Raw genomic sequence first — 15,704 nt, 5'->3', positions numbered from 1 at the left:
CTCCCCTGTAACATAATGGACTTGACCAAAAGTGCCACATCAGCAGGGACAGGAAGTTGCCTTCATTGTTTCTTATGCAATGTTCAAGGCAACACCATCTTCATTAAAGTCACAAGCTTTCCTGTATTCCTGACTGGTGTATTTCCATTATTTTTACAGGACTGCGTATCACGTCATATTTTAATGTAACACCTGCACATGTATGCCCTTTCGGTCATACACGGGTGTAACAATTAGAAATCGCAAGGCCAGTAATTGCAGATGCTGATGATGTCACACTGTTCACATGTTCACCTTCCTCTGGAGCTAATGGGGGCCTATGGTCCACTGAACACCACAGGAGAGCACAGGCATAAACAGTGTGGCGTCATTGGTAAAGATGTCAATCAAATGGCATTTCATCCACCCAGATGCTTTGTGTTTAGTCTGATGTTTTAAAGCTCGTTGATGGAATTTTCACTCCAACAGCTGATGCGATTCCGCCGGTGGTGACCAGCTTTCCATCAGACATCACTATCACCGTGCCCTTTGGAACCACGAGCGCTGTTGTCAACTGGGACGAGCCGTCGTCCACAGATAACTCTGGCACATCCACTGCAAGTTCCAACTTGCCCTCCGGAAGCACCTTCCCCGTCGGAACCACGCCCGTCACCTACACCTTCACTGACCCAGCCGGAAACACGGCCACCCAAACATTCACCGTGAATATCATCATGCTGCGTGAGTATCCCAAGTCTTTGAAGAGATGCAAAAAAACCGCATTACGATTCACTGAATTCCCTCTTGAGATTTTTACGGTCAAATATTCACGGCCAATTTGCTTGTATCACACAGCCGACACTGAGCCACCCAACGTCCTCACTTTCCCCGAGGACATCACCTTGACCGTGCCATTTGGAACGACCAGCACTGTGGTCAACTGGACGCCCCCAACGGCCAACGACAACTCGGGCACGGTCAACACTGTCTCAGACGTTCAGCCAGGAAGTTCTTTCCCACCAGGAGAAACTCAAGTGACCTACACATTCACAGACCCAGCTGGAAACACTGTGAATCGTGTCTTGAACGTCAATGTTGTGGTTCTATGTAAGTGTCGAGGTGCTTCCCTGTGTCGATTTTTGACGGTCAGTGTATCTGTTCACATAACTTAGCGGGCGCAATCAGTCAATTGAAAATACACCCATTACATGTATACTGTGCACCTAGTGCATGAATGTCGTGCATCGACTTTAAACTAACCCAAATACACTCCAGCATCCAGCGACTGCAGCTTTTGACCTTTTTGCCATTTTGCAATCTACCATCAAACAGGATTTGTTCATGAAATTGGCAAGTATATGGGTATGTTTTTAAAAATCTTGTTTAGTTGAAATGTGATTGTATGTTACCGCGTCTGGCTTTTCTTACAGCGGACACCACGCCACCAGTCGTCACCAGTTTCCCAACTGATGTCACCATCACAGTGCCTTTTGGAACTGACAGCATCCCGGTCACCTGGGATGAGCCCACATCAACCGACAACTCGGGAACCTCTACCCAGAGTACCAACATCCCCTCAGGGAGCACTTTCCCCGTGGGTACAACACCAGTCACATACACCTTTGTCGACCCGGCCGGTAATTCGGTGACGCGGACGTTTGATGTTACAATCATCATGCAGCGTGAGTACATGCATCAACGTTAATCAAAGACGAAGTTAATTTTTTCAGAAAAGCTGGGGCAAGGGGAATACTTGACGAGCTTTCAGTCTTTTGTAAAGTATGCGCAGCGGTGAATACAAATCCAGTAGATCTAAAAACATAGCATCAGGGTTTGGAGACTCTGTAGATCGGGTCCAATCTCTCTGCCTTAGGAAAGTGCACAGGTAAACAAAGCGCGGGAACATTGTTGAAGGTCTGTTTTTTTCAGGCACCTGATCAGCGGCTATTTACAGGCTGTTGAAATGTGTTCATTTCCACTATTTCCAAATGTGCCTAAAGGTGATTTCAGCTTCCCACTTCCACAGATTGTTTTGCAATCACCTCACAATGTTGTTTGTTTTCTTTTGTTTTTAATTTTCAAAATTTCACAGCTGATTCTGAGCCACCATCTGTGCAGACCTTCCCCAATGACATCACTGTGACAATTCCCTTCGGGACCCCCAATTCCGTTGTCAATTGGCCCGTGCCAACAGTGACAGACAACTCGGGCACGGTTAGCGTCAGTACCAACCAGGAGCCAGGGACGTCTTTTCCCATCGGCTCAACTCCGGTGACATACACGTTCACAGATCCCGCCGGAAATACAGTCACGCGTACTTTCACTGTCAACGTTGTAGAACTGCGTAAGTCTGAAGCATCTTATTTTGGAAAATAGTGACACGTTACGTTGATATTGCATTTTAGTCTCGCATGATAGAGCAAGGCATACGCCATTTTGTCCAGTGAATGTGGTCATGAAATTTGTGGTTATTTTTCCAACAGCCGACAGTACTCCACCCTCGGTTAACAGCTTCCCAGGAGACATCACTATCACCGTCCCATTTGGAACCACGGAGACGCCTGTCAGTTGGAATGAGCCCACGTCAACGGATAACTCTGGAACCTCAACCCAAAGTTCAAACATTCCTTCCGGTAGCACCTTCCCTTTGGGAAGCACGCCTGTCACCTACACCTTCACCGACCCAACTGGAAATTCAGTCACTCAAACCTTCACAGTGAATGTCATTATGCTTGGTGAGTGATATTCTCCTCAGTTGACTGCTTGAAGGAAAATAAGCACTTTTGGACAGTGTAAGTTATTGAACTAGGGCACGAGTACTTTGAGTACTTTCTCAGTCATGTCTGTACCAAGTGCAAAGTGTTTTGTTTTTAAACTTCTGCTTGCAAAGGCCACCTAAAGGTCAAAGTTACAAGTTATTGTGGAATTAGTTTCCCAGAAGCCATTGAACCAAGTCTTTGGTCGTTCTATCCCACAGCTGACAATGAGCCACCATCTGTGCAGACCTTCCCAGAAGATATCACCGTGACAGTCCCCTTTGGGACCTCCAACTCTCTTGTCAATTGGCCAGTGCCAACAGCGACCGATAACTCGGGCACGGTTAATGTCAACACCAACCGGGAGCCTGGAGGGTCGTTCCCGGTTGGCTCAACTCCAGTGACTTACACGTTCACAGATCCTGCCGGGAATACAGTCACTCGTACTTTCACTGTCAATGTTGTAGAACTGCGTAAGTTTGGCAGCACCCTGTCTTGGAATACAGTGGCATGTTGATTTTGTTCACACATGTTAGTGCACAATGCATTTTAATTGAACGTTGTTGTCAGCCCATGTTTACTTTGTTTTGTCCTTAACAGCCGACAGTAACCCACCCACGGTTGTCAGTTTCCCAGAAGACATCACAGTCACCGTCCCCTTTGGAACCACACAGACGCCTGTCAGCTGGAATGAGCCTACCTCAACAGATGACTCTGGAACCTCGACCCAGAGTTTCAACATTCCTTCCGGAAGCAGCTTCCCCGTTGGCAGCACGCCTGTCACCTACACCTTCACCGACCCAACTGGAAATTCAGTCACTCGAACCTTCACTGTGAATGTCATTATGCTTGGTGAGTATTTACTTCTCTTGAGTTGAGTCAACTGCTTGAAGAAAAATAACAATTATTTACTATTTGGATTGCACAAAATACTTTTTCAGTGATATTGGTAATGAGTACAAAGTGCTGTTTTCGAGTTAATCACAGGGCCATTTGATTTGTCCAATCTTATGTGTATTTTGGAGGCTGTATTACCAACTGTATTTCAACTAAGCCTTGGTCTTGTATCCCACAGCTGACACCGAGCCACCATCTGTGCAGACCTTCCCAAGGGATGTCACCATAACAGTTCCCTTTGGGACCACCAGCTCTGTTGTCAATTGGCCAGTACCAACGGTGACTGATAATTCGGGCACAGTCAGTGTGAATTCCAACAGAGAGCCTGGACAGACTTTTCCGGTTGGCACCACCCCAGTGACTTACACTTTCACTGACCCCACTGGGAACACGGTGACTCGCACGTTCAGTGTCAACGTAGTTGAATTGCGTAAGTAAGAAGGTTGTAAACAGCGCCTTTGGATTTTTGTTGGGGGTGTGTGTGCCGGATGAGTTGAGTTGTAGGGTTGCATTGTAGTTCAAATGTATCAAGGTGTCCTAGAAAAATGCATTTTAATGAGATGTTAGATATCAATCTTGCTTTTGTCCAACAGCCGACAGTAACCCACCGACAGTTACCAGCTTCCCTAATGACATCACGGTCACCGTCCCTTTTGGAACCAGAGAGACACCTGTCAGCTGGAATGAGCCGACATCCACAGATAACTCCGGAACCTCGACCCAGAGTTCTAACATTCCTTCCGGAAGTAACTTCCCTGTTGGAAGCACGGCTGTCACTTACACCTTTACCGACCCAACTGGAAACACTGTCACTCAGACTTTCAATGTTAATGTCATTGAGCTCGGTGAGTGATAACTCAGTGTGGATTCCTTGAGAGTTTGTAATTCACTTTTTGCTTGGCAGTTGCAAAGGAATCCATTTGAGTTCCACTGAAAATAAGCACAGTTGTGTAATCTTTCAGCCATGAAAATATTTCTGTTGTAAGAGTTAATGTGCAGCACTTTACATTGGAAGGTGGTTGAACGGACTTTTTCTCAACATCAATTGAAGCCTTCAATAAAGTTTCATTTGTCCCACAGCTGACACCGAGCCACCAGCTGTGGAGTCTTTCCCCAATGACATCACAGTGACTGTTCCCTTTGGAACCACCAGCTCTGTTGTCAATTGGCCGGCGCCAACGGTGACAGATAACTCGGGCTCAGTCAGCGTCAATTCCAACAGGGCGCCCGGAAGTTCGTTCTCTCTCGGCACAACCCCGGTGACTTACACTTTCACCGACCCTGCCGGCAATACAGTCACTCGCACTTTCAACGTCAACGTTATGGAATTGGGTAAGTTTGGAAGTATCTTTCGTACAGTTTCAAACAATTGCTGCTCTGGAATTCCCTGATGAGGGGTAGAAAGTTTAAACTCAAGTCTGAAGAGTTTTAACACCAGTTGAGAATAGTGTGAATGTATTTGTGAACCAGCTAGTTTCATATTGGACATTAATGTTGACGCACGGTTTTTCAATAAGACTGAAAATCTGCCTAGAACTTTGCCGAGTCCTATGAAATTCCACATGCTGAGATATCGGCAGCACTTATCTTTGCCCTCAAGCTCCAAAGGACATCAAGTACCTCAATTGTTGCAAACTTCTGATTGGTTTTGATGGACCCGAGAGGGTCACACATACACTGTATATGTACTTCCAAGTGTATCTTAATTTACATGAAATTGTTTTGCTTTTGCTGTGATCTGCCAACAGCTGACAATGTCCCACCCGTGGTGACCAGTTTCCCACAGGACATCACTGTCACTGTTCCGTTTGGGACCACAGAGACTCCCGTCACCTGGGACGAGCCCACCTCCACAGACAATTCCGGCTCGTCCTTCCAGAATCCGTCCAAGCTGCCCGGCAGCAGCTTCCCCGTGGGAAGCACGCCGGTCACCTACACCTTCACCGATCCATCCGGAAACACCGTCACCCAAACTTTCACCGTGAACGTCATTGAACTGGGTAGGCGTTACTTGATGCCCAGTTATTGAGGCAATCAGCCTATGTACTGATGACGTTGTGCTTTGTTTACATGTGTGCTTTCCAATGGAGATGTGATTTGTGAGAAAGTGTTCCTGTATACAAAGTGTACACCAGCACACAGTGTTACATCAGTACAGAGGCCCAGTGTCACAATAAAAGTGCAACAGAAAAAATGTTTTTCTTTTTACATCTTCAGTAAAGAAACGGTTCATTTTCGTAGGGACTTCTCATTAATATTAAACATACTATCAGAGTGAACACTAAAACTTGACTAACACTGTAAAATTGTCCTAATTCTGACATTCGTAGAGGGCTGACTTTGAAGTTGTTGAACGAGCCTTGGACCATGGTCCAATCATTGCAACAAGCCTTTGAGCTCAGTTTCCGGTTCTTGGTTAATCCTACAGGTGACACCAGTCCACCAGTGGTTCAGACCTTCCCCAATGATATCACTGTGACAGTCCCCTTTGGAACCACCAGCACAATCGTCAATTGGCCGGTTCCGACCTCCTCGGACAACTCGGGTACGGTCAGCACAAATTCCAACCGGGAGCCCGGAAGTTCTTTCCCGATTGGGACAACTCCGGTGACTTACACGTTCACAGATCCCACCGGTAACACAGTCACCCGTACCTTCAATGTCAACGTCATGGCTCTGCGTAAGTATTACATAATAACCTTACAGGGATAACAAAAGCTCCTTTTGCTTTGAGTGATAGATGAGTGCGTAAATTTCACTGTTTGAATTATGGTTTCTTCGAGAACCCTTTTTCGTTGACTCTGATTATAGTGAGGAACATAATTTTAGAGACACATCACATAGATGGACTGATCCATGAAATGGTCATTGACGCCTTTTTAATTCATTGACAGCGGACACAACCCCACCCGTTGTCAACACTTTCCCGCAAGACGTTACTGTCACCGTCCCCTTTGGAACCACGGGGACCGTTGTCAACTGGGATGAGCCGACGTCCACAGACAACTCTGGAACTTCAACCCAGAGTACCGACACCCCTTCTGGAAGCAGCTTCCCCGTGGGCAGCACGCCTGTCACCTACACCTTCACCGACCCCAATGGAAACTCAGTTACCCGGACTTTCACTGTGAATGTCATTGAGCTCGGTGAGTGTACTTGCAAATGTAGATGGATGTGAATGTAAAAAAAAAGTAATAGCTTTTTCATATGTCTCTGAAATCAAATTTTACCATTTTGTTTGGTAATCGCAAAGCACAACTGTGTGCTTTAAGAAGGCTCATCCTTTTTTAAGGTCCAGAAACTTCAAAATGTTTGGTGCCAGAGGTTATCAATTTATTGCTATGTTAGATTTCAATTGAACTTTTTCTCAACTGTTGCTACAAGCCTGTGAATCAACTAGCTTGACTTCTTATCCCGCAGCTGACACTGAAGCACCAGTTGTGCAGAACTTCCCCAATGACATCACAGTGACAGTTCCCTTTGGAAGTGACAGCACCATTGTCAACTGGCCGGAGCCGACAGTCACGGACAACTCGGGCACGGTCAACTCCAACTCCAACAGGCAGCCCGGCAGTGTCTTCCAACCAGGAACGACTGCCGTCATTTACACATTTACTGACCCCAGTGGCAACACGGTCACACGGACGTTCAACGTCAACGTCAGGGTTGCATGTAAGTATTTTGTACCTCAGTCACTTGAGTCGGCTACCCACCGCTTATGACGAACAAAGCTTTTAAAGCAAAATGCCATGTTATGGTTGTAAGTACAAAAGGCAAAAACAGTTATGGTTAATTTTACTGAACTTACAGATACAAATCCAATGGACATTCTTCCTGAATTTGACCTACCGGTTTGTAAATGCCTCGTCAATTATAAAAATGTCATGCTTTATCAAACCATAAAAAGCCATTTCATAGCACCATCAACAATGTAACCATACCACGAAACATCCCTTGATGTTGAATGGAACTTCCATTTTCACAACTGTAAGTCATTATGATATGGGTGGTGGTAAAGTTACGAGCCATACAAATTCCTTTAGAAATGTTTTCACTGTAATTGTTCAATTTGAATGGCTTTTGAAAACAGCCGACAATAGTCCACCGGTGGTGACCAGCTTCCCTGATGACATCACTGTCACGGTCCCCTTTGGAACCATGGAAGCCACTGTCACTTGGGACGAGCCCACGTCCACGGATAATTCTGGAAGTTCCTCACAGAACCCCAGCCGGCCGTCCGGAAGCACCTTCCCCGTCGGGAGCACACCGGTCACCTACACCTTCACGGACCCATCTGGCAACACGGTCACGCAGACATTCACGGTCAATGTCATCGAGCTCCGTAAGTTCATCTGTTTGACTCTGTCTCTAAACATCGCAGCTTTTCAATTTTTTTAAAAGTTGGATTGCAGTCAGCTACGATGCCGAATGGCCGATGCTGACAGTGACTAGACACTTGAGCGGTCCCAGGCAGCTTGTAATTGTGCAACATTTGAGCACTTCTGTGAGCCAAATACGTGCAAAATATACAGATTTCAAGCTTAAGCTGTGATGAACACAAGCGTACTGACCAAATCAAAACAATCACCGTCGACCTTTGGCGACTAGTCAATGGTGTTTCAGCAAGTACAAATCACGTGTAGGATGACGATCATATTAATTTTTCAGGACCTCGACTAACTATCACATGGCCTTAATTTTTTTCACAAGCATTTATTAAGGTCCGAGCCTTCCAATTTTGTCCAAACTGGCTCACTTTTGTTTCATTCACAGCTGACAACGAGCCTCCCTCCGTCATAAGTTTCCCCAGCGACATCACGGTGACCGTACCGTTCGGTGTCAGCCGCACTCCGGTCAACTGGTCGCCACCAGTGTCCACTGACAACTCGGGCACGGTCAGCGTCAGCAGCAACAGGGAGCCGGGGAGCTCGTTCCAGCCCGGCACGACCACTGTCGTCTACACGTTCACCGACCCCGCAGGCAACACCATCACGCGAGACTTCGACGTCAATGTTATCGTTCAACGTGAGTAGTGGAATAGTTTTTTTTGCTCCAGGCTTTGGCCCATGATTCATACAAATTCCAATGCAGGACCTAATTATGATCTCATTGGTCGAAAAAGAGGGTGCTCAAAATGAACATTCCAAACTTCCAATTAGAAAGGAAGGGTGCTTTTCAAGATTGTACTCCGTCATCTCGCAACTGTTGTCTCTCCTCAGCCGACACCACCCCACCTGTGGTCACCACCTTCCCAGCTGATGTCAGCGTCACGGTGCCTTTTGGGATCGACAGCGCCACGGTGACCTGGGAAGAGCCCACGTCCACGGACAACTCCGGTACCGCCACCCAGGTGGCCTCCATCCAGTCTGGAAGCAGCTTCCCGCTGGGCACCACGCCGGTCACGTACACCTTCACCGACCCCAGTGGGAACACCGTTGAGCAGACTTTCAACGTCAGAGTCATTCAGCTGCGTAAGTTTAGAAATAAGGAATCCTTGGAGATAGCCGGGTTTTGTATCTTAATTCTGGAAAAGTTTCAGTTTGAAAGTGTCATTGACTCCTAATTAATTTTGATCTTTTTGTTACCAACTTTATACCTCTGTTTTAGAAATTAAGACTTCTTTTAAGCTGAATCTTTTTTTCAGTGAAAACCTGTCAAAAAGTCGACATTGCTTTTGGAAATACTGTTTCATACTTGGCAAAAATACAAAATGTGAAATTTTGTCTTCTGATCAACCATTTTTTGCTGAGAATTTTGCAAAAGTTTGACACATTTCAAGTGTTTGGTTATAAGTTACAAATTCACCTGGCTTTTGCCGTTCCCTGATGTATGAACCTGCCTTAACAAGCAAACAGATGTGAAACCTTTCCCTTTTGTCACTATCCAGCCGACGACATCCGTCCAGTGGTCACCAGTTTCCCATCGGACATCACCATCACCGTCCCCTTCGGCACCACAAGTGCAGTGGCCACCTGGGACGAGCCCACGTCCACGGACAACTCGGGCACCTCAAACCAGAGCGGGTCCATCCCCTCTGGTAGCACTTTCCCCCTAGGCATCACGCCGGTCACCTACACTTTCACGGACCCCTCGGGCAACACGGTCACCATGACCTTCAATGTCAACGTCGTCATGGAGTGTAAGTGTTTCGCACGACTGTGGGCAGGGATCCACAGCCGAAATCATGGGGGGAGGTCGGGCTAAAAATTGTCTTCAGGGGACAGAACAAAATGTCGGAATGTTTACATAGCCCTTAACGATCTTTCTGAGGGACGAGGTTTCATCTCGGGGCTTTCCTGGAAGGGAAATGAAAGTTGCCTTCCTCTTAATTAAAACAAAATGTGCTTCTTTTATTGGGGGGGCAAGGACTGATTACCCCCTTTTGAAGTGCTAGTTCAAATGAGTGACTTCAGAGCTGGTAGATTTTGCAAAAGGTGGAATTTGCGTGTTCGATGTGTGTGCAGTAGCACGATTGCTAACGGTTCCAAGATGCTGGCCATTGATCAATTTACAAATGTCTTTTTTAGTGATTGAGAATTTGTTTTCATGGTGGTTGTGTATTGTACCTCTTGCCCCTCAGCTGATAACGAACCCCCAGTCGTCGATAGCTTCCCCAATGACGTCACCGTGACTGTGCCGTTTGGCACGTCCAGCACCCCGATCAGCTGGCCCACCCCGACGGCCACCGACAACTCGGGCACGGTCAGCATCAATTCCAACCGGGATCCGGGCAGCAGCTTCACCCCGGGCTCCACCCAGGTCACCTACACGTTCACCGACCCATCTGGAAACACCGTCACGCGGTCGTTCAACGTCAACGTTGTTGTTCTGCGTAAGTCGAGGCCCTTCCATTTTCCGTCACTCCTCTTCCCAAAGCTGTGGCCATAGAAGTAGCTGCGTTTCAAATGATCACTTCCATTACCACAGCAGCACCACACTTGTCGGCAGGTGTGAACGCATGTTTTACATGCCTTTTTGACCAATAACAATCCACAGAAAAACCCATGCACACCCCAAGTTGAAGGATGCCCAGATGAGTATTGTACCCATGTGGTAATGGTGTCTCCCTAAGTTGGCCTATACAGACACAAAAGAATCTTGTAGAACCATTCAACATTTCTATTGATTGCTTGTACTCTGTTCAACAGCTGACGGTGTCCCGCCGGTGATCACCAGCTTTCCCTCCGACGTCACGGTGACGGTGCCGTTTGGCACGACGGGCACCACAGTCACCTGGGATGAGCCCACCTCAGTGGACAACTCGGGCTTCTCTTTCCAGAACCCCTCCAAGACCCCCGGCAGCTTCTTCCCCGTAGGCACCACCCCGGTCACCTACACCTTCATGGACCCCACCGGCAACGGCGTGGAGATGACATTCAACGTCAACGTCGTCGAGTTGCGTAAGTGTTCTAGAAGTTGTTTCTGCGTTGACGGCCAAGTCCCACATAGATTATAGATAAGCTGTAAGAGTCCCAAATCCTCTGGTTAATACCGATGGAGTGTGACAACTGACGTTTCCTTCAACTGCAACGGTTACGAAACTTTCCTCTTGACAGAAAGAATTTTCGACTTAAATTAAAGTGACGTTGACCTAAGCACTCACTTATTTTCATGCAGAGTTTTTTTCTTCCTTGATTGGCTGCCAAAGGAAATCCAAACAGGAAAAGATGAATAAAACGTGATCACATTTGCAAATCTGGTTGAATCAGTTAACTCTCGATGTTCAGCGATTTCTCTAAAGGAAAAAAGCTTGCCTCATTTTGGAATGTTGGATCATGCATATACTCGTCTTCCTGTAGACATCGAAGGTATCCGGTAACAACGTGAACTTCCATTGGAGCAAGAGACTGCAGCAGGTTTAATCTCACTTTTCTTTTTACTCTTTTTTTGCCTCCAGCTGATACCGAGCCTCCGGTCATCGCAACATTCCCCGAGGACATCGTCCGGACGGTGCCATTCGGAACCCTCAGCACCCCAGTCTCGTGGCAGCCCCCGACCTACACCGACAATTCGGGCACCACAGAAATCGCCACCAACATCCAGCCGGGAAGTTCCTTCCTTCCGGGCACCACCCCGGTCACCTACACCTTCACCGACCCCTCCGGAAACAGCGTCATCCGGTCATTCAACGTCGTGGTGGTGGTTCTCCGTAAGTACACACGCTGTGTAAACCCATCGAAAGATGTTCCAGTCTTGTGCGGCGTAGAATGTTTTATCAAATCTGATTTGATTCGGGCTTGTTTGTGTACGGAGCACAGGATTTTTCCAAGCTAAGGAACACGTTTGACTTGTAAAGTCAAGGAACATTAAAGAGATGTTACATATCGATATTGCTAACAAGGTTTCTAGCCAAATTTACAACAGGGTTTAGAGCCCAGATTCAGTCCAAATTAATTTTTCGGGTTTTCCTTTTTTTTTTTTAAATATTTTTCAACAGCCGACACTGATCCACCAGTCGTCTTGACGTTCCCCTCCGACATAACCGTCACTGTTCCCTTCGGGACCGGCAGCACCCCCGTCACCTGGGATGACCCCACCTCCACTGACAATTCTGGATCGTCCTTCCAGAATCCTTCCATCACGCCCGGAAGTGCCTTCCCTGTTGGAACTACCCCGGTCACCTACACCTTCAACGATCCGTCTGGCAACACGGTCACCCAGACTTTTGAAGTGACCGTCATTGAGCTGCGTACGTCTTGCTTTACTTCATTAAAATCCTGGAAAGGAGACCGGGCAGTAAATAAATTTCTGGCAACCTTTGGGATGTTCACAGGGATTATATTTCTAGTGTGATACGTAGGCCAGATTTCATTGTATTGCAGCACAGCCGTTCAAGCTTTTTGATCGAAATTTATAAGTGGAAAAAAATGTGTTCTTTTGGAATGGGTGTTGCTACTTCTGAACTAACCTCTGCATCTTACCTTTATCCCACAGCTGACACTGAGCCACCGTCTGTCGAGACCTTCCCCAGTGACATCACGGTGACCGTACCATTCGGCACCCCATCCACGGTGGTGAATTGGCCCTTCCCGACTGCCACGGACAACTCGGGCACGGTCAACACCTTCACCAGCAACGAGCCCGGCAGCAGCTTCCCCGTAGGACAGACCACCGTCACCTATACGTTCACTGACCCCTCTGGCAACACCGTCGCTCGGTCGTTTGACATCAACGTCATCACCCAACGTGAGTGGCTAGACATCCCTCCGGTTATTGTCCAAATGAAAAGATTCTCTAATGAAAAAACAATCTTAACCGAAAATTCCATTGTTGAATATTGCAGTTTTTATCAGCTTTGAGCAGATTATTTGAATGTTCCTTGCTTCAATTGCTGTAATTCGAACTCACAAATCTGAACAAACACAAAAAATTGCAATGCAGTAATCGTGGCAGGCTGAAATCATATTTGTTGAAGGAATCTTCATCTTCAGCCTCCAAGTGTCTTTGCATCGCGACTTCGACTTCTTCCACACCTGTGGTCGATGCGTTCAAGAACAATTTCCTTTTGCTCTCTTCCACAGCGGACTCGGTTCCGCCTTCAGTCACCTCCTTCCCGGACGACATCACGGTGACCGTGCCCTTCGGAGCCACCGGGACCGTCGTGACCTGGGATGAGCCCACCTCCACAGACAACTCGGGCGTCTCCATCCAGAACCCCTCCAAGTTGCCCGGCAGTACCTTCCTTGTGGGATCCACCCCCGTCACCTACACCTTCACGGACCCGTCTGGGAACATGGTCGAGCGGACCTTTACCGTCAACGTTGTTGAACTGCGTAAGTGTGGAGATTTTATGCTGATGGGTAACTTGAGTTTTGATGCCAATCTTATAAAAATTGGCACATTACTGGTCTGGAAAAGTGCTCATTTTCAACCATACTAAAGCAACCAAGGCCTTGATTCAGATTGATTTGAAACTTTCACATGCACAACTTGTACTGCCGGTGTTTATGCGGATGCCAAGTTCCTTAAAGGTTGGTTGTGAAAAAGCTGAGCAGAGGGGTGTGGAACTTGATTCTATCCAGCTGTGTGAAGGTAAAAAACCTGGCCCTTTGGGGGGGGTCAGTGAAAATTGCGTATTTTAAAAAATGTTCTACAGAACTCTACCGCATGTATTTCTGAGTGATCCACTCGTGGACAGAAAATGCAAATTTTGTTGAGTGAATAAATTGTTGTCGCTTCTACAGCGGATACGGAGCCTCCTGTGGTCACCTCCTTCCCCAGCGACATCACCGTGACGGTTCCGTTCGGCACGGAGAGCACTCCAATCACCTGGGTGCCGCCCTCGTCCACCGACAACTCGGGCACCGTGGAGACCAACTCCAATCGGGAACCGGGAAGCTCCTTCCCACCCGGCACCACCCCCGTCACCTACACCTTCACCGACCCCGCGGGGAACACCGTCGCGAGGACGTTCAACGTCAACGTTAACGTGCTGCGTAAGTAGCGGCAATTGTTGTCTGTACAGTTGACCCAACCTGACAAAGTGACTCGCCGCAAGTCACCCTAGCCAGTCTTGACTCGTCTTCCTTAGATGTAACTCAAAAGCAACTCTCAACACACCACGATCACACAGCATACATTTTTCTATCAGGATACCAAACAGACTGTTGCATTACAATCAAGAATTCGACCGACTCTGTGAGGCGAGAATTTTTTTTTGTTGGGGGTCGGATCAGCCAACCTTCTGGGTTCAGAAGTGAAAAAAAAATTGTTTTGAGAAGTCTCGGATCTACCAACCAACAGTTTACCAATATAAGTTTTAAAAAAGTTGTTCCCTGTCTGACCACGGCGACGTCCCCGGTCCTAGTGCTAGTGGTAAGGAGTACCTTTTTTTTAATTTCTCTTATTTTGAAAATTTGTTTTTATTTGTTTTTCTTCAGACCACAAAAAATCCTCTTGTTTTTTTCTCTGTCCTCTAAAAAATTCTGAGTACCGACTTGTGATAAAATGCTGGCTTAATGTTAAATAGCTAAAATGTAACAGAAACAAGACCTAAGCATCACACGATGGAATCCAGACTTTGAAACCTGTCCTTTGTCTTTCTGCTAATAGCTGACACCCAGGTGCCAACCATTCTGACGTTCCCCTCGGACACGACCATCACGGTGCCGTTTGGTATCGACAGCGCCGTGGTCACGTGGGACGAGCCCACATCCTCCGACAACTCTGGGGGAACCTTCCAGACTCCGTCCAAGCCCTCAGGGAGCGAGTTCCCCCTGGGATCGACGCCCGTCACCTACACCTTCACCGACCCGGCTGGGAATGAAGTGTCCCGCACGTTCACCGTGAATGTGGTGCAGCTGCGTAAGTGGCACTGCATTTTGTCGCGTCGTTTGCTTGGAAATGAGCCCCTGCTGTGTTTCAAAACCCAAATGACCTCAGATGTGCTTCATTTTTGGCTTATTGGACTGTAGTTGCTTAAATTTTGCGGCCAAATTATTGAAGACTTTATAACGCAAATCCAAGCAATGTTGTGATTTTCACTTTCTGGTGGTTCTTTCCTTGCCTTCCACCCATGTGACCCAAGGGTTTGAATTCCATCCACGTCAGCATTGGATTTTCAACGTATACCAGATGCTCTATCTTTTACCCAAAGTTTTCTGTTTTTTCCCAAACTGAAACTAAACATTCCTCTTGTAAATTGCTAATTAAAGAATTTGGTTTTCAATTTTTTTTGCATTGTCCAACCCCTTTCATCTCCTTTTGATGTCATTAGGGGTTTGACCACCATGCATATTTCAGCACATGTAAACTGCCGTACAATTACTGTGAATATTGACCATTTTTTAATGTGCAGCCGACTCAACTCCGCCAGTCGTGACCAGCTTCCCCTCGGACGTCACCATCACCGTGCCGTTCGGTACCACCGGCACCCCGGTCACCTGGAACGAGCCCACCTCCACGGACAACTCGGGCACCTCCTCGCAGAGCGGGTCCATCCCCTCTGGCAGCGTCTTCCCCGTGGGCAGCACGCCCGTCACCTACACCTTCACCGACCCGGCCGGCAACTCGGTCACCCAGTCGTTCATGGTCAACGTCATCATGCTGCGTAAGTGCATGGGCGTTGCAGGG

General features: G+C 47.4%; 1 protein-coding gene across 3 annotated transcripts in view; it reads left to right on the top strand.

The window, feature by feature from the left end:
* The window catches only part of LOC110974758 (uncharacterized), a 40,589-nt gene that overhangs the window by 5,523 nt on the left and 19,362 nt on the right, over positions 1 to 15,704 (top strand). For all 3 annotated transcript variants that reach the window (XM_022226609.2, XM_087137548.1, XM_087137547.1), the window contains exons 6-32: positions 469 to 720; positions 835 to 1,086; positions 1,410 to 1,661; positions 2,072 to 2,323; positions 2,463 to 2,714; positions 2,957 to 3,208; positions 3,336 to 3,587; positions 3,811 to 4,062; positions 4,226 to 4,477; positions 4,713 to 4,964; positions 5,381 to 5,632; positions 6,061 to 6,312; positions 6,527 to 6,778; positions 7,053 to 7,304; positions 7,723 to 7,974; positions 8,406 to 8,657; positions 8,852 to 9,103; positions 9,520 to 9,771; positions 10,213 to 10,464; positions 10,781 to 11,032; positions 11,530 to 11,781; positions 12,070 to 12,321; positions 12,567 to 12,818; positions 13,154 to 13,405; positions 13,817 to 14,068; positions 14,685 to 14,936; positions 15,430 to 15,681. In XM_022226609.2, the coding sequence (XP_022082301.2) occupies positions 469 to 720; positions 835 to 1,086; positions 1,410 to 1,661; positions 2,072 to 2,323; positions 2,463 to 2,714; positions 2,957 to 3,208; positions 3,336 to 3,587; positions 3,811 to 4,062; positions 4,226 to 4,477; positions 4,713 to 4,964; positions 5,381 to 5,632; positions 6,061 to 6,312; positions 6,527 to 6,778; positions 7,053 to 7,304; positions 7,723 to 7,974; positions 8,406 to 8,657; positions 8,852 to 9,103; positions 9,520 to 9,771; positions 10,213 to 10,464; positions 10,781 to 11,032; positions 11,530 to 11,781; positions 12,070 to 12,321; positions 12,567 to 12,818; positions 13,154 to 13,405; positions 13,817 to 14,068; positions 14,685 to 14,936; positions 15,430 to 15,681 (6,804 nt within the window). The remainder of the gene's footprint in view (positions 1 to 468; positions 721 to 834; positions 1,087 to 1,409; positions 1,662 to 2,071; positions 2,324 to 2,462; positions 2,715 to 2,956; positions 3,209 to 3,335; positions 3,588 to 3,810; positions 4,063 to 4,225; positions 4,478 to 4,712; positions 4,965 to 5,380; positions 5,633 to 6,060; positions 6,313 to 6,526; positions 6,779 to 7,052; positions 7,305 to 7,722; positions 7,975 to 8,405; positions 8,658 to 8,851; positions 9,104 to 9,519; positions 9,772 to 10,212; positions 10,465 to 10,780; positions 11,033 to 11,529; positions 11,782 to 12,069; positions 12,322 to 12,566; positions 12,819 to 13,153; positions 13,406 to 13,816; positions 14,069 to 14,684; positions 14,937 to 15,429; positions 15,682 to 15,704) is intronic.

This window comes from Acanthaster planci, linkage group LG06 (assembly GCF_054643075.1).
Source record: "Acanthaster planci isolate LZ-2023a linkage group LG06, COTS_SCS, whole genome shotgun sequence".
NCBI lineage: Eukaryota > Metazoa > Echinodermata > Asteroidea > Valvatida > Acanthasteridae > Acanthaster > Acanthaster planci.
Note: the sequence above shows the minus strand (reverse complement) of the source record. Positions and strands in the feature narration are given on the sequence as shown.